Source organism: Notechis scutatus, chromosome Z, assembly GCF_049901735.1.
Source record: "Notechis scutatus isolate UNSWTSFEM ecotype Mainland chromosome Z, rNotScu1.2, whole genome shotgun sequence".
Taxonomy (NCBI): domain Eukaryota; kingdom Metazoa; phylum Chordata; class Lepidosauria; order Squamata; family Elapidae; genus Notechis; species Notechis scutatus.
The window spans coordinates 125305679-125329992 of record NC_142025.1 but is presented as its reverse complement, the minus strand read 5'-3'; the positions used below and the strand labels follow the sequence as shown (position 1 = coordinate 125329992).

The 24314-nt window shown below is 42.1% G+C and overlaps 1 protein-coding gene across 1 annotated transcript in view; it reads right to left on the bottom strand.

Moving 5' to 3' along the window:
• Positions 1-7479: 7479 nt before the first annotated feature.
• The window catches only part of PNP (purine nucleoside phosphorylase), a 30394-nt gene continuing 13559 nt past the window's right edge, over positions 7480-24314 (bottom strand). The window contains exons 2-6 of the mRNA XM_026687403.2: positions 15807-15976; positions 15557-15660; positions 13884-14059; positions 11506-11696; positions 7480-10450 (exon numbers count right to left, since the gene is read on the bottom strand). Coding sequence (XP_026543188.2) covers positions 10233-10450; positions 11506-11696; positions 13884-14059; positions 15557-15660; positions 15807-15976 — 859 coding nt within the window. The 3' untranslated portion in view covers positions 7480-10232. The remainder of the gene's footprint in view (positions 10451-11505; positions 11697-13883; positions 14060-15556; positions 15661-15806; positions 15977-24314) is intronic.

Sequence of the window (24314 nt, the reverse complement as noted above, 5' to 3'; positions counted from 1 at the left end):
AGCTACCATTAAAAAAAGTTTTCATACACCTCTCTACTGTACATTAAATAATCACTATATGCTACGTTGGGATGTAGAATAAGCATTCTGTAAGTAGAAGATACTTACACCACCTCGTGGTACAAATGCATTATTGCCTAGAAATTTTCTTCTCCCGTTCAATCATGTCGGATTCTAAGGCTGCTTTGAGTAATTTTGTTTTAATTTTTATTTTGAGGACATACTCCTTACAATTTCTAAATCCCATGACTCTAAATATCCTTCTTTCTCTACCCTTTAAAGTAAATCAAGATATATGGGTTACATCTACAATTGGAGAGAAACAGTGTTGCCAATTGTTGCCGCTTATTATTGCTTACACTTGGCCAAATCAAGCTTGATGGGAGAAGGAAGGGGTCATCTCCTGACCCAAACCATTCACTTTGGGTGAACCATGCCTCTATCTTAGTGCTTGGTGCTCTTCAAATTCTGCAGCTTGAAGATATGTGAACTTCAACTCCCAGAATTCCTTCTTCAGTGTGCTCTATTTCAGTACTTTATTTCCAGAAAAACTTTGAAAGATTAGAGAAGCTGTAGAGGATATAAAGGGACGTGGTGGCTCAGTGGCTAAGACGCTGAGCTTGTCAATCAGAAAGGTGGGCAGTTCGGCGGTTGAAATCCCTAGTGTCGCATAACGGAGTGAACTGCCAACCTAGCAGTTTGAAAGCATGTGAAAATGCAAGTAGAAAAATAGGGACCGCGTTGGTGGGAAGGTAACAGCATTCCATGCACCTTTGGCATTTAGTCATGCCGGCCACATGACCACAGAGACATCTTCAGACAGTGCTGGTTCTTCAGCTTTGCATAATGGAGATGAGCCACCACCCCCTAGAGCTGGAAACGACTAGCACATATGTGCGAGGGGAACCTTTACCTTTAGAGCAGTGGTGGGATTCAACTTTTTTTACCACCGGTTCTGTGGATGTGGCTTGGTGCGTGCAGATACTGACCTTCTCTTGCAATCCTGCACTCTCCCTGTTTCTTCAACAGCTGACACGCGGCAACTGAGTTTCAAAACCAGGAAACAAAGGTCAGAATAGAGTGGGCCCAGCAGCTGCTCTTTGAGTGAACCAGTTCGCTCACAGATGATCCTCGGAGCTACCGTTTTGGCCGAACCAGGCCAAATTGGTAGAATATCACCTCTGCTTTAGAGGATGTAAACAAAGATGATACAAGAACTTGAGGACGTGAGCTATGAGGACCAATTCAAGGATCTGGGGATGAAGGGGGGAAAGAGAGTAAAGACATAATACCAGTGTCTGTACCAAAGATGGTCAGGAACTATTTTCCATGGTGGCAAAAATTATAGCAGAAGTAGAATCATTGGGTGCAAGTTATAGCTTCCCAAATTTTATTTAAATATAAGGAAAAACTTTCTTAGTATATGATCCATAAAGCAGTAGAACAGTCTACTGATGGAGGTTCTAAATTCTTCCATCTCTGTGGTGTTTCAAGAAGAGGTTGGATAGCTACCTCATAAGGGTATGGGTTTTCCTGAAAATTGCTGAGAGTTGAACCAGATGATCTTGTGGGAGGAAAGTTCAGTCCTGTTCCAAGATGGGAGAAATAAATAAAAAAATCAATGGAGTCTGGCTACAAGGAAAGAAGGTCTCTGTTCATTTGGTTTCCAGAAACTTCCATGACAGCAACATGTTTCTGTGGTGGTTGACAAAATGGCTGAGTGAGTGGATGGATTTTTACAGGGTTCTGAGGTTTTGTGATTGAGATGCTTCAGGGGGTTGTGCAATCTAGTGAGCCTTGTGTCTTTTACTATTTCAATAGTGGTGGGTTAATCCTATTATGCCCTAAAGGTTATGTCCTGTCCTTAGAATTTGGGTGGAGGAATGTAAATTCTTAATCCTATCAGCTCCAGCCTAGGGGAGCTGGACTGAAGGCATTTTCTTTATGAATAGACCAGCCTGGATTTCTTAATGGGCACAAAACAGATTCTAAAGACTTCAGGGTTCTGCTTGAGTCAGCTTGGGTTTTCCTATAGCAGAAAGATTGGGGCTGCTTTCTGCTTTTTAAGAGCATCTTTCTCCATTTCTCTTTTGGGGAAATAAAATATTGTGCCTCTTTTAATAATCCCCAAAATATTTCATTTTTGGGGGGGGGTGTCCCACAATCTAATGCTCCCTTCCATACAACTCTGTATTGCTTCGGCCAAGGTGCCTTAGACTAGGTAGATCCCAAGATGTTGCTCTCTGTTACCCTGTTTCTGGCAAATGTCATAGGATCTTATATTTTCAATCCTAACCCATCATACCCTGCCCAGTAAAAATTTACCTTCTCCTTTCTTTGATTCTGCCTATCCCCGTGTGTCCATTTAGGAGTTATGCATAAGTTCAAGATGTGCTTGCAAAACTTGCTAGACTTAGCTAACTGTCCCTTTGCACCCTTCCTTGTGTGTGTGTGTGTGTGTGTGTGTGTGTGTGTGAGAGAGAGAGAGAGAGAGAGAGAGAGACTTTCAACATTACAGTCTTTTACTTTTTTATTAGTTAAATTTATATGCCACCCATCTCACTTCAACTTCAAGAGCAACTACTTGAGGTCTCTTCCTTCCAGAGGTTTTATTGATGGCTCCCATCCACTGTTTCCCAAAATAGACTTCTAACTCACTGTTCCATTTGGAGCCATGAATCCACATCTGGTTGTTGTTTTTTCTGCTGAAGCTCCATCTCCTCAGGGATATTCCTGATTCTAGGGCAGGCTCTGGGTAAGTCCTTGCAATCAGAATAAGGCTGTCTATCTAGGACGACTCTTGATCTTTTTTTTCTCCTAAAGGAAAATATCTCATACATACTTTGCTAATTTTTCCTCCAAATATGAGATAAAGATTTCCATCAGTACAGAATAACAAGAGTTGGAAGGGACTTTGGAGGTCTTCTAGTCAACCCCCTGCTCAGACAGGAAACCCTAAACCATTTCAGACAGATGATTGTCCAATCACTGCAAACACCAACTCTCCTTTCCGATCTTTCCACTGGGGGGAAAAAACCCTTCAATAATATCTCTGGTGGCCTTTGTTAAACAGCATTTTGTGTTCCTGGTTCCCTGATCAGCTGTTGAGTTTGAGAAGTAAGTGAGCATTATAAAAATCATGAGTTGGGTATCCTTCCCAGCCAAAACAGGTCTATCCACTCTCACACCCAGTTACTAGAATGGCAACCACGCTGTATTTGTGTCAGAAGCACCAACAAAACTAACCAAAAGGAGCTTCTGGGTTGAAAGGTTTTGCCACCATTACCCAGGAATATCTTTTTTTGTTTTGTTTTGTTTTAAACAAACTTTATTGATTACAAAACTAAAATATCAAACAAACACAACACACAGAAGAAGAAAGAAAAGAAATAGAAAAAAAGAAAATGATTAAAAAACTAACAATTCTACTATCGACAGTCTATGGTTCCTTGTTTGTTATCAATATTGGTGATACATTTACAAATACATCTTATTGCGAATATAGAATTATGATTTACATTTTACGTTATTTACTAATATATTTTCTATTTTTGTTCTATCCAGTCATACCAGCATTCCCAGCTTCTGTAACATACCCAGGAATGTCTTTATGGGGGATTTCTCTGGCCCATGATTTTTAGACTCTGCCTGGTTTATATGGATCCCCTTTGGAGACTGGTCTGTCAGAAAATGGTGCTGGGTAAGATGAAGTTTGATACGGTACACTTGGTGTTGGGCATGGTGCAACTTCCAAAATAACTCTTACCTAGCCAAATCATTCTTGCCTCTCAGAAACCTTGGGGTCATCACACTGATACATCTCCACTATCTCTTAAAGACTGGATTTCAACAGTTGGAGGACATCCTTCCAGGTCTCTGTATGGTCCTGTGTCCAGTGGTGGGATTCAAATGTTTTTACTACCGGTTCTGTGGGTATGGCTTGGTGGGCGTGGCAGGGGAAGGATATTGTAAAATCTCCAGTCAGAGGAGGTATTTGCCAGTTCTCCGAAATACTCAAAATTTCCGCTACCAGTTCTCTAGAACTGGTCAGATCCTGCTGAATACCACCTCTGCCTATGTCCCACAAGGAAGCCTCAGTGATGAATTTAGTCAGGGATGAGGTCCTGAACTTTACAATTTCATCAACTCTTTGAGTTCCTCAATTCATACAATCAGGAATTCTCTCTAATTATCTAACCAGACTTAATGATTCATTGGTTCTAGGGCAGGAAATAAATCCACTCTATTTTCTGATTGACAACCACTCAGAAAGTTGAATATTATTTCAAGAACTTCCTTCAGCTGTCTCTTCTGTAGACAAAACATAACCCAGATCTTCTAATCCTTCCTCATTCTGGACACCTCATCTTCTTTGTACATCCTCCAACTCATTGACTTTTTTGGAAACATGGTGCCCAGGACTTGACAGCACTACAGATGAAGTCTGACACATTCAGTGATTAGTACACTTTAAATGTTGTTTGAATCCCAGTACTGTGATTTATAAACATAATTATGCATCATCCAAGTGTAAATTAATCAGTAAACTATGCTTAGGGTTACTATGAGTAAGGTGTCAGTTGAGAGGCACTTAGGTTTGCTCTGAGTTGAACTCCAGATGGACAGATCTAATTGAGCTGATTCAGACAAGATTTAGTAAGAATTAGACTCTGGTTGTAGTGTCTGAGAGATGTCAATAATAAGCAATGATGATGCTTATTAGATCCATGTCCTTCCTGGTTGATCACATCCTCTTATGATGTAATAGTGATGGATCTAAGAAATAATCCAGTCTCTGCTTAAGGAAGTAATGACCTACTCTTTCCTCAAGAAATAATTATGACCCTAGGATTTTGGACAATTTCCAAACCATCTCCGTCATTTCCTTTCTGAGAAAAACCGTAGATGGCTTGCAGCTTCAAGAGATCTCTGCAGAAACTTATCAGGGCATTTTTTTTTCAATTGGACTTTATACAATGAGACAGTACCAAAACAGTATTTATCACCAGTGGTGGAATTCAAATTTTTTTACTACCAGTTCTGTTGGCATGGCTTGGTGGGTGTGGTGTGGCTTGGTAGGCATGGCAGGAGAAGGATACTATAAAATCTCCATTCCCTCCCCACCCCACTAACCTGCTTTCCAGTTCTGTTCTCCTGTGCAGGGCAACCAAAGAAGAGCTAGCCGATCAGCTGGGACTCGGGAGGCAGAGAATAGATGGGGGCAGGGCCAGTCAGAGGTGGTATTTGCTGGTTCTCCAAACTACTCGAAATTTCAGCTACTAGTTCTCCAGAACTGGTCAGAACCTGCTGAATACCACCTCTGTTTATCACTGTTGTAGATTACCTACATTATAGCAGGATTGGGATCCGTCCTGATCCTTTTTGAATATTTGATATCAATCATGGTATCCTTCTGGAGTGGTTTAAGAGTTGGGGTTCTAGTTTTTTTCATTTTTCCAGGGTTGTCCCAGTTGGTCTTGATGGGAGGGAGAGATCCAGTCTTCAGCTCCTGCTCTGGATGTACTTAAACTTGATTTTTTGTCATCTCCCTTTGAACATCTACATCAGGTGAAATCATCCACTGATGTGGAGTTATACTTCTGAACTCAATTGTCCAAGTGATGCCACTGCAATATTTTTGGTTTCTGGAAGTAGGGAGATCTGGATGCTGTTTTTGGGGCTACCTAGATCCAGGGAATTTCCATCTTTGGTTCACTTTGGGCTGATACAACCATAGACAAACCAGGGTACATTTTGGGAAATCCTCCCAGATTTATAACTCCTACTTGAAGAGCAAACAGAAGCCACACCTCAGAGGGTTGTCAACCCTGAAGCTGGCCTGACAGAAGCTGTTTTGACTGCTTCAGTCACACTGGAACTGAAGGAGAGGGAGAGGGAGCTTGAGATAGAGGGGATTTTGTAGTGAAAACAAAATACTTTCTCTTGGGAACCAACAACATTCTCACACAGTCAGTGGAAGGCGGAGTAATGCTACCCGGTTGCTAGACCGCACAGTGATTGGACCATGTGACTGATAGTTTTGAGAAAGTAGAAAATCTTTTATTTTTAATTAGGTAAAAACCACAGGAGTTTTCAGTTGGTTTTCACCAGATATGTGCCAATATATTTCCAACATAAGTATTCTTTGAGAAATCTACCTGCCTCGGATGCTATGAATTTGACAAGGTCTTTGCACAAATCGGTGTGGTGTGCTAATTGCACCCTACCTGGACTAGGAAGCCATATTCATGGTCATCCACACACCTTTGTTGTTTTTTGTGTGGATTATTGCAATGCACTCTATGTGGGACTTGCATTTCAAGGCTAACCTTGAAAATGGCTCAGAAGCTACAGCTGGTGCAGAATTCAGCAATATAGGAAGTTATGCGCACCTTTGTGTGCAGGTTATCAAGAGACTTCTGGGTGTCATTCTAAATTGCTGGTTATGAGCTATAAAGTCCTCCAAGGTGCAAGGCTTGGTTGTTGGAGGAACTGCTTGTTTCCAATGATTTCTGCCTTTCCAATAAAATTGGGGTCCTGTCATTTGAGTACTCAACACCTGGTGGGACCAGGAGATATGCCTGTCCTATAAAATAGCATTCTCCAATAGATTCATATGATCCCAACTCTATCTGCCTTTCAGAAGACTTTACCTCCAGGATCTAGGCTGAGAGGTTTTGTGTCTTGATCATTTTTGTATCAGATGAGGTTGTTCAGGCACGTCCATTGATTTAATAAATAAACATTAGGAGTCCTTGGTGCTCTAAACTTAGTTATTTTCTTGCAGATGTTTCATTACCCAAACTAGGTAACATCATCAGTGCTAGTCACAGTGCTAGCATGGATGATGTTATCTAGTTAATAAAATAGAATAGAATAACAGAGTTGAAAGGTACCTTGGAGGTCTCCTAGTCCAACCCCGTTTAGGTAGGAAACCCTACACCACTGCAGACAAATGTTATCTAATCTCTTCTTAAAAACTTTCAGTGTTGGAGCATTTACAACTTCTGGAGGCAAGTCGTTCCACAGATTAACTGTTCTGTCAGGAAATTTCTCTTTAGTTCTAGGTTGTTTCTCTCCTTGATTAGTTTCCACCCATTGCTTCTTGTCCTGCCCTCAGGGGCTTTGGAGAATAGCTTGACTCCCTCTTCTTTGTGGCAGCCTCTGAGATATTGGAACACTGCTATTATCTCTCCCCTAGCCCTTCTTTTCATCAGACTAGACATACCCAATTCCAACAACTATTCTTTATATGCTTTAGCCTCCAGTCCTCTAATCATCTTTATTGTTCTTCTCTGCACTCTTTCTAGACTGTCTCAACATCTTTTTTACATCGTGGTGACAAAAACTGGATACCCTACTCCAAGTATTTGAAGTATTTGGAAACTTGAGAAAGAAATTGCTCTGAATAAACTCACAACTGCTTTCTCTCTTTCTTCGCCATTGTACCAAAAATGACTGATACAAACCACAATAGTCTTCTCATTCCAACTTAACTTTATTATTTAGTTACATTATAATTAATAAAAGGGGGGCTCCATTACAGTAGTTTAAATAAAATAAAAAGTGCAGATTGTGGACGCTCTAAAAAAATATATTCCTAAGGTCTCATTTGAAAACATTCAAGCTTAGCATTCATTGTCAATTTCCTTTCGGTCTGCTTTGATTCCTCAACCTGAGTTGAAAGATGGCAAGAGCTTGTTTATGAGTCCAGGGTGAAAGAAGAGAAAAAGGAAAGAGGAATTCAGAAAGGCGAACAGGGGAGAAAGAGGATTTGCAAGCAGAAATCAAAATTGCATTTTGGAATAGTACCTTTATGCAACAGAAAAGGTTAAAAGACTATATGGGGGTCTGGATTTCAGGAAGGTCTCTTTTAAGCCAAGCTTTTCAGCTGGACTTGGCCACTGTGCCTCAAAGGGAAATTGCATGTGCAGAGCTGAAGCTAAAATTAACCTCTCTCTTGCAAAAAATTCCACCTGACAGAATGAGAACACACAAGAATTATTCCACAACTGGTTTGTCCCCTACACTGTTTCATATCTGCCTTTGCCAAAATCTGAGCCATAAACTTTCACATCAGTCGATCTCCTGTCCAACATCTCTGTCCCTAATGAGTGTGTCTCATCCCAGAATGCAACAAATTTAGGAAAGTAATTGGCCCCTCCAACAGAAACAACTTCTTGAATCAAAAAAAGCTGCTGAGTCCTAGGGACCACATTAGAAGAAGACATTTCCACCAGACCTGTAGACATACTCCTTCAGACAAAGATGCATAAGGTGACTCACTAGGACAAGGGGTATCAAACTCACGGCATCACCACGTGACATATCGGGACTTTTTTCCCCTTCGCTAAACCGGGTGGGGGCATGGCCAGCACATGACACACCCAGCCTGCAGGTCACAAATTTGACAGCCCTGCACTACGAGCTCCAAACAAGAACTGTGAGCAGCGCCAATGTTTGAAACAAGCCACAATGATGTCAAAATGATAAGTGGCTGATGACATCATCACTATGCACCATCATTTGCCTCCTCTTCCCCTGAAGACCGGCAGAATTATTAGGCTAAGAAGATATGATTAAAAGCAGTAACAAATTAGAGAATTCCCCTTTCCCAGAAATGGGCAGAGGACAGGAGATGAACTCCCCTACCTGACCTGAAAGTAGCTAGGTGCAAATGAATCTCTGTATAGAGCTGAACATGCTCACTAACGAATTTGGGATTCTCCAGACTATCAGCTGCTTGCAAAAAATATGCATTGACCACCTCTCTGTGGACCAGCAAGTTGAATGGTCCAATCACATTGCTTGTTAGAGAACTGGAAATCCATGCTTAACTACCCTCCCGTCACCTGATTGAGAACCTGGTAGATCTGAAAACTAAGGGAAATTAAGAGAGAACACACAAGAATGCCTACTTTTCCTTAAAACAGAACATGTGACTGTGGTCATAAAAGACAGTGAGACACAACTAAGTAGGGCCTTTGTCTACTTCTTACCGATTTTGCCTTACAAAAGAGCCCCAAACATGTTTTTTCAAGAGGCAACTAGGCTGTTTTTCCTTGAAGACGTTTTTGCTTCTCATCCAAGAACATGAAGAAGCTTCTTGGATGAAAAGCAAAACCTCTTCAAGGAAAAACAAAGTCCACTACCTTTTGAAAAAGCACCTTTGGGACAACCATCATCTGGATAATTGAGAATCTCCACATATCCTTAGCGAAGATTCAAATTTAGGGTTAGACATCTCTGAAGAAAAAATAAACAGATTCCCCCACAGAGGATGCTTAGCAATTCAGAGTTCTAACCTAAACAGAATGCACTTGATTTTTATATGGAGGAGAGTCTTTTATTTTAGTCGATAGGGAGGTGCATCCAGGTGGGTTAAATTTGACATAGATCCTGACATTCACTTATCCCTGTCATCTACATTTTGTGAATACGTGATCTCGCCGGCTTATTGCCTGAAGATGGTGGGTTCAAATTCTGAGCAATTCAGTAGTTTCTTTGGAGCACAAGCACGGTTGGAAATAAGTTAATCCAAGACATTAATATGCAGATTCAACAGATAACCTCAAGGACCAAAGGAAACTTGCAAGGAGAAGCCATGAATTACATTTCAAGTATTGGAAACATGAGAGGCCAGAACAAGTTATTGCATAACAGTTAAGACTTTATGTTCAAAATGCCCATGCACAAGAGAAGACCCAAACATATAACAAACTGAATTTGGTGGTCTTTGACTCGCCTTCAATAATTTTAGGATTCAGAAAACTGAACCCAAAGCTGTAACCAAAAACAAAATGGCACCTTAAAAACAAGCAGCCAGTTCTTGCTAGGTTCCTGATGAGAGAACGGCTATTATGAAATGAGAAAAGGACTTCTAGATTCCTCACACATTCCCCATTTTAAAGTAAAACAAGCCCACATGAGGTGACTGTGTGGTCTGCTCCCTCAAGGGGTTTTCTGGAGGACTTTTACAGAGAACAGATGAGATGGAAGGGATTCAAACTACCCACATGCAGAAGCAACACACCAAAGGACAAAAACAGGCAGACAATAATAGACTTCTTGGTCAGAGGCGGACAATAGTCAAGATTAGAATTCCAACTCTCGGCAACTCCTAAAATGTCTGCACCATCCCAGAGTAGGAATCTTAGCAGTAGGATTGAATAAAAAGAAGCATATTCTCTCCTTGCCCAAAGTCACGAGGAGGACTGTGAGCTGGATGGGCCCTAGGCAAGGTTGTTGTTGTGTTCAATGCGCTGCACCATCATGGAGACCAGCTTCTCAAGGGTACGGGCGCTCTGGCGACTGGCTTCCAAGACTTCCTCGTGGTTGGCCTTCTCTTTGGTGTCATAATCCAGAATGGCTTTGTTGGTGATGAGGGAGAAGCCAAAAACTCGGAGGCCGCAGTGACGGGCCACAATGACCTCGGGTACTGTGCTCATGCCTGAAAGGGGGAAGGAAAGAGGGAAAGCATTAGAAGAACGGGTTCAGGAGGAGCATCGGGAAGGACAGGGACACAGCTCTCTTAACATGCCACCAAACTGGAGGAGGAGGAAGAGGAGGATAATACTCTCCGTGGAAAAACTAACCTAGGAGAGAAGCAACCTAGAACTGAGGAGAAATTACCTCATGAGAACAATTAATTGGTAGAACGATTTGCCTTCAGAAATTCTGGGTGCTCCAAAACCGGAAGTTTTTAAGAGGAGATTGGATAACCATTTGTTTGAAATGGTATAAGGTTTCCTACCTCAGCAGGGGGTTGAACTAGAACAGGGGTCTCCAACCTTGGCAACTTATGGACTTCAACTCCCAGAGTTCCTCAGCCAGTCATGTTAGCTCAGGAATTCTGGGAGTTGAAGTCCACAAGTCTTAAAGTTGCCAAGGTTGGAGACCCCTGGACTAGAAGACCTCCAAGGTTCCTTCCAACTCTGTTATTCTATTCTATTCTATTCTATTCTATTCTATTCTATTCTATTCTATTCTATTCCAATTCATTCCATTCCATTCCATTTTCTATCGTATCCTATCATTTTATTTAGATCCTACCTTTATTGTTTTCTTACAGATAGTCCTCAATTTGCAACCATTCATTTAGTGACCGTTCGAAGTTACAACGGCACTGAAAAAAGTAACTTATGATCGTTTTTCACATGACCATTGCAGGATCCCCAGGGTCACATGATCAAAACTCAGACGCTTGGCAACTGAATATTTATGGCGATTGCAGCAGCGCCCCGGGGTTATCAGATCCCCTTATTTGCGACCTTCTGACAAGCAAAGTCAATGGGGAAGCCAGATTCGCTGAACAACTGTGTGACCGACTTAACAATTGCAGCGTTTCACAGCAGTGGCAAGGAAAGTCATAAATTTTGGGCTCAGCTATGGTTGAGGACTGGCTGTACTTTTGCCTAAAAAAATAATAATCAGGCCAGGGAGGAAGACTTGGTTTTATCTATGCCCCAGGAGGAACATTTCCCCTTATCCCTGTCCTTGACTAACCAACAGCATCGACACCCAGTCTCTGCAGGAAGCGGCATTCAGCAATGGTCTCATAGTTGGGGCCTCCCAGGGCGCAGTAGACCCCTTCTCTCATGCAGCTGGAACATCCAATTTCAGAAGCCACCGTGACAGCCAGTTTTCTCAAGTCTTCATTGTAGGCATCTGACATGGCTGGAAAGCGGACGCCGAACCTGCAGAAATCAACACAAAAAAAATGAGTCAATGGGATTGCGTTCCTTTATTTGCATCTGAAAAGCAGCCCATCATTCTGTTTAAATCAGAAACATTCTGTCATGCCCCTGTTGGGAGTCTGAATCCGAGGAGGAAGATGAACAGCTGACAGGAAGCGGTAGTGTGATGACCCATGGTGGGATACAAAGGCAACAAAGTCACAAAAACAGGTGAAGTCCTTTTAATTCCTTCAACTTAGCTTCAAAGCTCCAATAATCATTGACTGGAGAAAAAACTCCCCCACAAACAGTTGTAAAAAGGAAGAACTTCCGTTCAAACTCAAAATACTGTATAAATCATAAATAGGAAAAAAACAACACAAACCACACTGAAGAATTAATGAGACAAGGCAGGATAAGGGCTTGAAGACCTCCATAGATATCAAAATACTACACTGGGAAGGACGCCAGAACTCAGATAAGAACTGACAGACTAGAAATATTTTCATGCTTTGCTTCCAGCACTGGCCCATGCGTAGTTTGTCCTTTTAAATAGTCCTCACAACTGCAACCCATGAAGGGGATCAAGGCCCTTTTCTCCCCCGTAGACCACGCCATTCACGTTTTTCCCTTACCTGCCTCTCCCTGTGTACCCTAGGATGAATAGGGGATGGGCCTGGGTCTTCCACTGAATGCCCAGCCGGCCTGTGCCCTTCCCCAGCCTCCTCCACAACCTCTGGAGCCACACTCCCACTCCCTGTCGGCTGTTCCTCCTCACCCTCAGAGTCAGATTGTAACAGGGGCATGACAAGGAGTATGGCTCTGTTGGCTGTGGAGGAAACTGGGAAAGGGCAAAGTTCAGCTGGGCAGAACAGGGGAGAGGTAGAACGAGAGGGAGTTCAGAGGAAGACCCAGGCCCACCCCCTCTTCATCCAAGGGCACGCAGGGAGGAACAGAGAAGAGAGCAACGTGGGTTGTGTGGCTTACAGGGGAGAAAAGGGCCCTGGTTCCCTTCATTAGTCACACCTGGGAATGAGAGTTTAAAAGAGATGCAAGCTGAGTGCCATGTCTGCTGGGAACAAACATGAGTTTATCTTGTGCTGACTTTGGTTATCTGCGTTCCTTGCATCCTCCCAGCCGTATTGAATTACTGCCGTTCTTTCATGTCTGGAATTCCTTTTCTTGCCCTGATTGGACTTATAGTTACAGTTTTTGTTGACCACGTTTTAGACTTGATTCTCTGCAGCCAAAGGCTATGCCTGAGAGAGTTTTTCTCCAGCCCAGAAGGTAACCAGGACATCGGGGGCAAAGTTGGAGCTAATAAAGGGACTCCTATTGATTCTCTGACTTTGTTGCCTTTGTGCCACGCCCCGGGTCATTACACGTTCATAAAAGGTTGGGGAGACACTCACTGAACTGAATACAAGTTTCCTTGTCTTGGCCCTAATGCTGTAAGCTGAGCTTGCAGGTAGATGATTCATTTAACAACTGTTTGAAGCTATGACAACACTGATAAAAGGAAATTAGGACTAGCTCTTTCCATTTAGAGGTCAATAAAACAAGGACCCAGATTGTTGAGGACAACACGCTGACTTTGTAAACCTCTTAGAGGGCTCTGATGCACTTCAAAGTGGTATATAAGTATTGCTATCTGGCTTCCCCGCTAACTTTGCTTGTCCGAAGGTCACAAAAAGTGATCGCATGACCCTGGGGCACTACAACCATTATAAATATCTGGAAGTTGCCAAACATCCAAATTTTGATGACCATGATGTGGTCATGATGACCATGTGACCATGGGAATGCCGCAATGTTTGTAAGTGTGAAAAATAGTCGTAAATCACACTTTCAATGCTCTTGTAACTTTGGTAAGTGAATGGTTGAAAAATCAAGGATTATCTTTATAGATATATTATGCGAACTGCTAGGAAGGGTCCGTCTTTTAGCCCTCTTCCTGCCTATTAGACATTTCAACCTCCACTGTCTCATTGCCTACTTGGAAGTCGTCCCTTCCCTCCTGGGATTCCAGGATACATTCCACTACAGCGACAGAAGTTCTGGTCCCAACTGTCGATGTAAGTCAAGGACTATCTGTAGTCCAATTGCAAATCTATTCTGGAAGCTGTCACTTAAGAGCCGTAAAGAAACTGTTTTCTCCAGTGAGCAAGAAAGAAAGAAAACACAAGAAGGGTGAAAAGTTCACATTACCTTTCATCGTTCGGTCCGATCAAAGGGTTCTGCCCAGAAAACCCAGGCATGTTGATGTGGTCCTGGATCACCATGATGTCCCCCACTTTGAAGGCAGGATTGAGCCCCCCAGCCGCATTGGTAACAATCAGGGTTTCAACGCCAAGCAGATGGAAGATCCGAACTGGGAAGGTCACCTAGAAGGAGAAAACAAAGGAAAGATCCTGAAGGGGCATCGTGGCATGGAGTGAGGGCAGGATTACTGGAAGCGCATCCCAGTTTTCTGACGTGTTCTAAGCAAAGAATCCATCTGTCCGAAATTGCCTGCAATCGTCCGTAGCCTCTTTTGAAGGAGAACAGTGTCTAAACACTTAACAAAGAAAGACCACTTGGATTCACCACCTAAACCTGGGGTGCCGAACTCAAGGCCCACAAGCTGGATCCGGCCCGCAGGCTATTTAGATCTGGCCCATGGGGCTGGCTATTGCAAAGGACCGGCCTCTGCTAGCAAAAATGGGGCACCGGGAGGGCACGCTTGGGGGCCCCCGTGCCCCATTTTCGGCCTGGAGAGGCTCTTGCAGCACTTTGTGAGCCAAAACAGGGCACAGGGGATGCACCTGAGCCCCCCCCCCTGCACCCTATTTTGGCTAGCAGGATGCTGCAGGAGACCGTCCAGGCCAAAAATGGCACCGGGGGGAGCATGCACCCCCCCAACGCCCTGTTTTCTCCAGCAGGGTGCTGCAGGAGGCTGTCCAGACTGAAAATAGCCCTCAAAGAAATCCAGTTTGACACCCTGACCTAAATTTTCTGCTTTCAAAAATTCGGGAATCTGTCTTTGTCCTTTCCCGACCACTGAGATACAATGTCAGCTCTTCAGGGCAATGTAACAGGGACTATATTCGTAGATCTCACAGCATATGATACCATTAGAAGCAGAACGTTGATGACGTGACTAAAGATTTTAAATTTGCAAATATCCTTGGGAATCTGCTTCAGAATCTGTATGTTTTTTATGGAGTTCCAAGGAAAGCGAAGTAGATGGAGGAAGCAAAGAAACCGCTTATTACAAGGTAAATGTCTTTGAAGAAGATTAGTGTCAACTTATAAAACATTCCTATGCCTGTTTTAGTAGTTGCCATAAAAATGGGGGGAGGAAGGAAATTTGGAAGAGCAGTACAGCAGTTTGAAAGTGGAAATACATTCCAACTCTTACCTTTAAAAGATTGTAACTAAAATACCAGAGTTTTTGACCACAGATATATTTAATTGGAGAACATGAATGATGACACCCAGCCCGTGAACATGTTCAATTGGAGAATCTGGTTTATGAGACACCCAGGGGAGGGGGGAACACAGTCACAGGTGACTATAAATTATGTATGCCAGAGTTGGCTTCATACAGGGCAGTGCCAGTATGTCGCCTCTAATAAATCCTTTGAAGTTTTTTTAAGTTTGGCTCGAGGATCATGATTTAATTAGAGCAATTGCTGGAATCCTGACAATTAGCTGAAAGTTCACTTTGGAGACTTCCTTTTGTATTTTGTTTTTTAAATTTTGGGCCAATAGTGCTGAAATGTATCTTTGAGTGGGCTCAGAGACACTTGGACCTCTTATTATAATTCATTGGTTTTCCAGTTTCTCAAATTACGATTGGATCAATATCTTACATTCTGAAATGGAGTGGAGCAACTCACCTTCCACAGTGGGTACCCTTCATACATATGGAAGCGGCCTTGCATCACCACAGTTGGCGTTCCATGCAAGTTTCCGAACACCAGCTTCCCAGCATGGCCTACAACTTTAATAAGACAAGGAAAACGGTTAAATACTTTGCGGACCTCCCCCGGCCATTTTGTTGCATTGCAACTTCTCTATATCCTGTTGGTTTATGGTGCCACCTGGTGTTCTGCATGAAAATTACACTCCCTGGGCATCTCCCATTACCTGTGCTTTGGGGGAAGTTGGGTATCTTCGCATATTCAAACACGACTTGGTCCTTCAGGAGGTCAGCCAGCCCTCCAAGTCCTGAGCCACAGATGATAGCCACTCGAGGCCGATGTTTGGTTTTACTGAGGAGCCAGTCTGCTGTCCGCTGATAATCCTCATAGGTGTATCTGAAACAAGAAAATATTGAGATGAGATGAGATAAACTTACCTGCAGGACTGGGGTTTCACCAGTAGATGGCAGGAAATATGCACACAAAACTCTAATGAAGGGTATTTAATTTGAATTCCAAAGAAACCACACTAAAATAAACTGTTTTTGAACAGGCAGGACGGGGGAAGTGGCAGGCAATCGAACCAACCAGATATGGGAAAGGAAGGAAAGGAATAACTCAGCTGTCCAAATATTATGTGAGACGAGAAAAAAAAGCCACATTAAGTCTTTCAGTTGTTTCTCCCACAATGACACACTCAATTCATATACAGTATATTAGTAATCCACCCCATAAAGATTTCTAATATTTTCATTATGCTCATATTCTACGTGTTCGTTCCAGACTTCACAAAGGCCTCGGTGACTAGAGGTAGTCCTCAGCCACCACTGAGCCCAAAATTTCTGCTGCTAAGCGAGACAGTTGTTAAGTGAGTTCTACCCCATTGTAAGGAGAAAAATCCAGTCTGGTTCCAAGACTGGGAGAAAGATGGTGGAAATAAAATGGAGTCTGGCTACAAGGAAAGGTCTCTGTCAATTTGGTTTCTAGAAACTTCAGCAAATGTTTCTGGGGTGGCTGACAAAAATGGCTGAATGAGAGGATAGATGTTTATAGGGTTCTGGGATTTGGTGATTGAGATGCTTCAGGGGTTTGTGCAAGGAAGTGAGCCTTATGTCTTTTACTATTTCAGCTGTGGTGGGTTAATCCTATTATGTCCTAAAGATCATATCCTGTCCTTAGAATTTGGGCTGGGGATATAAATTCTTAATCCCATCAGCTCCAGCCTTCTGTGGCTGAAGGCGTTAGATTGGCCCAGTCTTTCTGAATTGACACAAGATCTCAATTCCTAAAAACTCATCAGCCTCCCTGTTTCCAGCCCTCTGGAGCCTCCGGGAGGCCTATTTTTCACTCTCCCCGAGCCTCCATGTGGGCCCTATACTTACCTGGGATCCAAAATGGGTCATATGGGGACTCCTGGGTGGAGTGGGCAGAGCCAGCCAGGGGTGAGACTTGCTGGTTTGCTGAACCGGCCATAAAATTAGCTACTGGTTCGGTACTGGTTTGCCTCAGTTCAAGCAAGGCGAACTGGTACCGGTTCAGTACTGGTTCGGTCAAACCGAGGTGAACAGTAGCAGTCCACCCCTGCTTTCAATGGTCATAAGTGTGAAATATGGTCCTAAGTCACTTTTTTCAATGCTGTTGTAATTTCAAATGGTCACTAAACAAATGGTTGTAAATCAAGCACTACTTGCATTCAGAATACAAACAGTCCTCAGCTTACAACCATTTGATTTAGCAAGCATTCAAAGGTACGACAGCACTGTGATATGTGACTTAAGGCCAATTTTCATGCTTTCACTGTTGTAACATCCCTCAGGGGGTTGTGTGTCACGTGACACTCGGCAACCATTGCACATTGCAATCACAAGATCGCCACTTGTGACCTTCACACCCAAGCATGCAACAACTTGAAAGCCAGCAGGAAAAGTTACAGCTCAGTGTCACATGATGTCTCACTTAATGACTGCCACAAAAAAAATAACAATAGTAAAATCGGGTACGGTCACCTGACACGTCATTTAACAACCACATTCCTTAATAATGATTTTTACAATCCCCCTTATGGTCATAAGTCGAGGCCTACACTTGTAAACATTTGAACTCTCATAACTTCCTGGTAAGCTAGACTATGCTAAGAAAGGGAGAACGTTCCAAACGGACTGCTGAACTTAAAAGTAATGGAGAAAGGAGAAAGATCTGAAGCAAATATTTCCTATATTATTACAAGCTAGTGATTCGTAGTTGATCCAGTATTCAAAGAAAGAAGACTTTTTATTTGCTCCATTAGTACTTCTTTAAATAAAAAATTCTCCTTCCAAATATACAATCCAAATTGCATTTTTTTCCATAACTCAAGAAGCTCTTTTTAACACGGATCATCCTCTTTTCTCTCTCTCTCTCTCTCCCATCCTCCCTCTCTTTCTCTCTCTCCTTTTTCTGCACCCTTTGCATTTCTTCCTGGGCCATTTCAATCCATGAAGCTAAAGAAAAGTTCTAGAAAAGACTCGTGCACAATTGATTTTATATGCGGTAATTGCAGGGAGTTTATCTGTACGCACAAAGATGGAAGAATACAGAAATAACCACAATGGAAGACTAGATAGTGAAGGTGGCTGAGTTTGCAGAAATAGCAGAGGTGACCAGTTTGATTAAGGAGGGAATAGCAACTGTATTTTTATAAAAGACTGAAAAAACCTTTATGGGTTTTTTTTTTTTTTTTTTTTGCTGAAGCTGGCAGAAATAAAGTGGTGATTTGGAGATTTACTGATTATAATGTGTTGTTTATGGGAAGAAGGGAACCTTGGAATGTAATTTAGGAAAATGACAATCATTATGCTTCTTCCTGCTGCAAAGAAGATTAGAAATCGCTTCTTTATTTTTATCTTTAGATATGTATGTATGTATGTATGTATGTGTGTGTGTGTGTATGTGTGTGTATGTATGTATGTATGTATATATATATATATATATATATATATATATATATATATATATATATATATATATATATATATATATATATATATATATATTCTTAGCTTTTTCTTGTCTTTGTTTTTTTAATGTCACTTTTTCATATCTTTCTCTCCCCCCATTTTTCTTTTTATGCTTTTGTAGCCTTTTAATTGTGTGCAAAATCCTTTTCTTTTATTTAATATATCTATATTCATAAACACACACACACACAAAACATATGCACAGAAACACAGTATTTATGCTTTCAAAAATTTCCACTGGGTGAACTGGCTTGATAGGCAAAGTTCATGTATTTTTCCAACACACACACACACACACACACACACACACACACACACACTTTCCAGTGAATGAATGCTTGAATGTCCCAGTCAAAAAAGCTTACCTTGTTTGTCACCATCACCATTTTGCTAAGCCCAAATTCCAGGTGGTCCATGGGAGCCCCTAATATTGGAAACGTCAGTTGGACCCCAAATCTCAAATCAGGAGAAGTGGCACTGACCAATTTAGACCAGAGAGGTAAAGGAGAAGCTCATTTGGGGGTTTTTTTGTGGGTAAATAAAATCTTTGGGCCAAATTTCTCCTGATTTTTTAAGATCAGTGTTTCTCAACTTTTTAAGAGCTGGCTGGGGAATTCTAGGAGTCCATGCCATGCTTGAGAAATATTGTGTATTTACTGTAATATTTTTTTTGGTAGCAGAATGAAAGTGCTTTGCAGTTATTTCAACTGGACTGTTTTCTTGATCTTCTCCTCTTCCGATTTCATGATGGTCTTCCATCCAAGGATTAAGCCCTTCCTATCCTGCTTACCTTTTCAAGTTCAACCAGATCCTGAAAAAGTAGGATTTTTTGATTATCTCCCTGCTCTCATGCTTCTGGGAAATCAGAAATGGAACGCAGCTGACAACATAGTGTGCCACCAAAGGAATGTGGAATGAGCCTATGGTGTAAAGAGACGCACCCTTTTCATGTGCAGAAAAAGGCACATCTACACAGTAACCCTGCCCACGTCTACCCCCAGAATACACAGTGGGGCACAACTGGTGGCCAACGCCTTTTGGAGGTACTTCATGTGATAGGCTTATCCAAACAGGAAGAAACTGAAATTAGGCTTTGTCCAAATCTATTGTACACACCCCACAATTACCCTGTGCCATGTGCAGCATGCCAAAGTAATGACCCAAAAGAAAATTGGCATTGCAAAATGAAAAGAACATGTGCACCCCGTGCACCTGGAAAGAAATGAATCAAAAGGAAATGCAGTGCTTAAATCAGGCATTTAAATTTGTCACCTTTTCATCTTCCTAGAAAAAAGATCTTGACTGCTACAAAAAAAAGCAAAGGGAGGGCAGAACTGTTCATAAATGGCTTTTATTTTATGCCAGAGCTGAGCAAGTGGTAAGTTTTCGAACTGAATTTTTGAGGGTTTTAGGAGCTCACAGACTTAGCTGTTGCCTCCGGCAAGGAACTGTCTTTCTGAGGATGGAAATCACAGGTGCAATTTCATTTCTCCCTTTACAATTCATGCAAGCAATACAGTTGGTCCTCTATTTACGACCACAATTGGGTCCAAGTGAGACAGTTGTTCAGGGACTGTTGCCCCATTTTGCAATTTTTCTAGCCACAGTTGTTAAGCGAATCCTTGCAGCTGTTAAATTAGTAACACGGTTGTTATGTGAATCTGGTTTCTCCATTGACTTTGCTCGTCAGAAGGTCGCAAAAGGAAATCACACAGCCCTGGGACATGAAGCCAGCGTCACAAACATATGCCAGCTGCCAAAGGTCCAAATATTGATCTTATGAATCCTGGGGATGCTGCAACAGTTATACATGTGAAAAACAGTGTAAGAGAATCACAGTGGCACTTTTTTTCAGTGCCACTGTAATTTTGAAAAGCCACTAAGGTTGTAAGTTGAAGATTACCTGTATTCCATGCCTTTAAAATCACAATAATCATTAGGAGTGGGGTGGTGGTGGTTCTCTGCCTCGTTCAGATGCACTTTTGCTTATCTTTTACGTAAACCCACAAACACAATCACACACACACACACACACACACACATAGAAGGACTTGCAGAGGGAAATGCAGTCTATTTCTGCATTCTTTGGAACTCTTAAACTAAACATGAAAAAAGGAAGCAGCTATTGTTGTTATCACTACCGTATTATTATTTATTATATTTAGAAGCTGGCTGATTGCAGAATAGTTCCATGTGGCTTACACTAAGAAACAGTTAATAAGAAACATTATGCAACTGGACAACCACACCCATATTAAAAAAAACACACACAATCAACAAAGCTTAACAGGCACCCCACCCCTCTCGGGGAACACATTTTAAGATTCCTAGAACATTAATCGGCGGGGGGGGAGGGGGGGAGCGACATTGTTATCTGGGGTAATATTATTCCAAAAAATTGATGTGGTGACAGAGAAGGGATACAGGTAGTCCTTGACATACGACCACAATTGGGGCCAGAATTTCTGCTGCTAAACAAAGCAGTTGTTAAGTAAGTCATAACCAATTTTACTACCTTTTTGCCATATTCGCTAAGTGAATCTTGCAGTTGTTAAGCGAATCCAGCTTCCCTCCTTTGACTTTACTTGTCTGAAGCCAGCTGGGAAGGTCACAAAAGGCAATCAAATGATCCTGGGATGCTGAAACCGTCATAAATACATGCCGGTTGCCATATACCTCCTTTTTTTCAACCACGTGACAAAATTGCTGTGGCAGCTGTAAGTGCTAGGACCGGTCATAAATCACTTTTCTCAGTGCTCTTGTAATTTTAAACCATTTCTGGTCATAAGTCAAGGACTAGGGCAGACCTGCTGCAACTTAAACCTCAAAATAGAAATGATTCTTGCCTCCATTTGTTAAGAAAGGCATAGTTTTATTAGAAGTCAAGTACCTTGCAGTGATGCAAAGGCAGACCTGATAATCGTGCGCCCAAATCCCTAAGTTCAACTTTTCCCTCCCAACACTGCCCCTCTCCAACCAATCAAATTCAAGCAAGATGTTTTGAGAATGGTTTAGTTTGGTATGCAGCTGCCTTTTTCTCCCAGCTGGGTGACCTTGATACATCAAGCAGTGGGGAGCAGGGGGAGGGCGGGGGAAGAGGGAAGGAGAATTACAGCTCCTTTCCATTCCCCATGATCACCATTTGGTTGCTTGGCAACCGGGTTCATACTTGTGACCATTGCTATGTCCCAAAGTCATGTGATTTTTTTCCCCTTTTGCAACCTTCTGAGAAGCAAAGTCGAGGAGGAAGCCAGATTCACTGAACAACCCGGTTACTAACTTATCAACTGCAGTGATTCATTTAACAACTGTAGCAAGAAAGGTCATAAAATAGGGCAAAATTTACTTAACATGTCTCACTTAGCATTTTGGACTCAATTGTGGTTGTAAATTGAGGACTAGCTGTATATCATCTCCTAACATGTGACTAAGGGCAGCATATAATAAAATCTACTGTAAACACCTAACACAAAAGCAATTAAAAACAATATTTGCACTGCAACCATCTATTTCACCCTGCACTCTGAATGATCAATGCTGCACGGTTATGGTTTTTTGTGTTTTTTTTTGCTCATGCACTTTGGGAGCACACTTCCTTGTGAGGATCATGAGGTTTCTTCCTTGTAACATCATGAGAATGCTAAACCGATTGAAGGTCATTCAAAAATAATGACACAGGAATTTTTCCCATTGATGTTCTTTCTTAACACCCATACCCCACTTCCAGGACTCAGGCACAAAGCAGAAACACATAGTAAACACACCTGAATTCACCAGCCATTTTTTGATCTAACCCAGGGGTCTTGCAACCGTACTCATTTCCTGCAGCACTTTGCTGAATGCAACTTGGTGTAACTCACAGCTTTAAGTGAGTGTTAGGGGAAAAGAAATTGTAACATGAATTGGAGAGGTAGTTTCTCCAGCTCATTGATGCATAATAAAGCTGGATCACTTCCCTATAGCCTTGTGGGTACATATTTGGGAATAGGGGATGGGTACATATTGGGGAATAGTGGTGGGTACATATTGGGGAATAGGGGAGAGACTGAGTAGGTGATATAATGTTACCTGGGAATGACCTTGGAGACAGAAGGAAGAGCTGCAGATTAGACAGTAGTCAGATAAGAGGCAGATAAGGTAAAATGGGCCCAGGGAAGGAATGGGGAGATGACAAACTTCCAGAAGTGGCTAGCTTCCTAGTTTCTTGGAATGTGTTAAGTGGAGGGGGCAAAGTTACAAGATCCTGTTAATGCAACCTTAGAGTAAAGTTACGGGTTTGTACTTCTGGGTGTGCTTGTCTGGACTACCTCACAAGACTGGCAGGCAGATACAGGTAGTGCTCAACTTACAACCATTCGTTTAGGGATCATTTGAAGTTATAATGGCCATTTTTTACCCCTTTGCAGCATCTCCATGGCCACACAATCAAAATTTGGATGTTTGGCCACTGGCTTTTATTTATGACAGTTGCAGTGTCACAGGGTAGCTTTTTAGGACCTTCTTCTGGCAAGCAAAGTCATTGGGGAATCTAGATTCACGGAACCATCATGATGCTAGCTTAACAACTGCAGTGATTCGTTTAACAACTGTAAAATGGGGCAAAACTCGCTGAAAAATTGTTTAACTTTTGGGCTTAATTGTAGTCATAAATCAAGGACTAAATCGAGGATTCTGTGTTGGGCAAAAGCTTCTCAAATCGATATCACTCCATTGGATGTTATTTTGCACCTGCAGCTTCTTTGGCCCAGGATGAGTAACAGCACGTTTTATTAAACCTGCCTTTTCCAAGCTGGTGCTCTCCAGAGCAGTTGCCCCTGCAATGCACCATTGACTGGGGAATTCTGGGAATTGCAATCCCAATCCCCTGAATAATACAATACAATATTTAAATTTACTAGCTGGAGCAGAGGGATTGTGCAAATTCATGCCAGTTTTTCTGACTTCATTTGGACACCTGCTGTGCATTCCCTGACAGAATAGAGTAGGAATAGCATAGGAATAGGAATAGGAATAGGAATAGGAATAGGAATAGGAATAGGAATAGGAATAGGAATGGAATGGAATGGAATGGAATGGAATGGAATGGAATAGAATAGAATAGAATAGAATAGAATAGAATAGAATAGAATAGAATAGAATAGAATAGGAATAGGAATGGAATGGAATAGGAATGGAATGGAAGGGAAGGGAATGGAATGGAAGGGAAGGGAAGGGGAGAGGAGAGGGGAGGGGAGGAGAGGGGAGGGAAGGGGAGGGGAGGGGAGGAGAGGACAGGAATAGAACAGAACAGAACAGAATAGGAATAGGAATAGAATCTATATTTCTTTATTGGCCAAGGATGATGGGACACACTAGGAATTTGTCTTCAGTGCATAAGCTCTCATTGTACATAAAAGTTATAAGTGATAAATCATTATCATAGTCATAGAATACCAGAGAGAGCTGATAGGAGTCTTGGGGGGATTCTGGGAAGAGAAGTCCAGAAGTCCATTTTCAAGTGGGTGAGATTGGAAAACAGAGCAGAAACCAGATCAGGATAAATGCATCCGGCTCAAAGTCACGTTCCCAAGCTAAGTCATAAAGTCTTACAACAAACCTTTGCCACTTTCAAGATTATTATCAGCACAAGCACACTAAGATGCTGAGGGGAAAAAACTGTGTGTGTGATTAGGGAGCAGATGACAAGGGGAAAAAAACCCTATCAATTCACCTCCCTTGATTCTCACTAAACTTTCTGT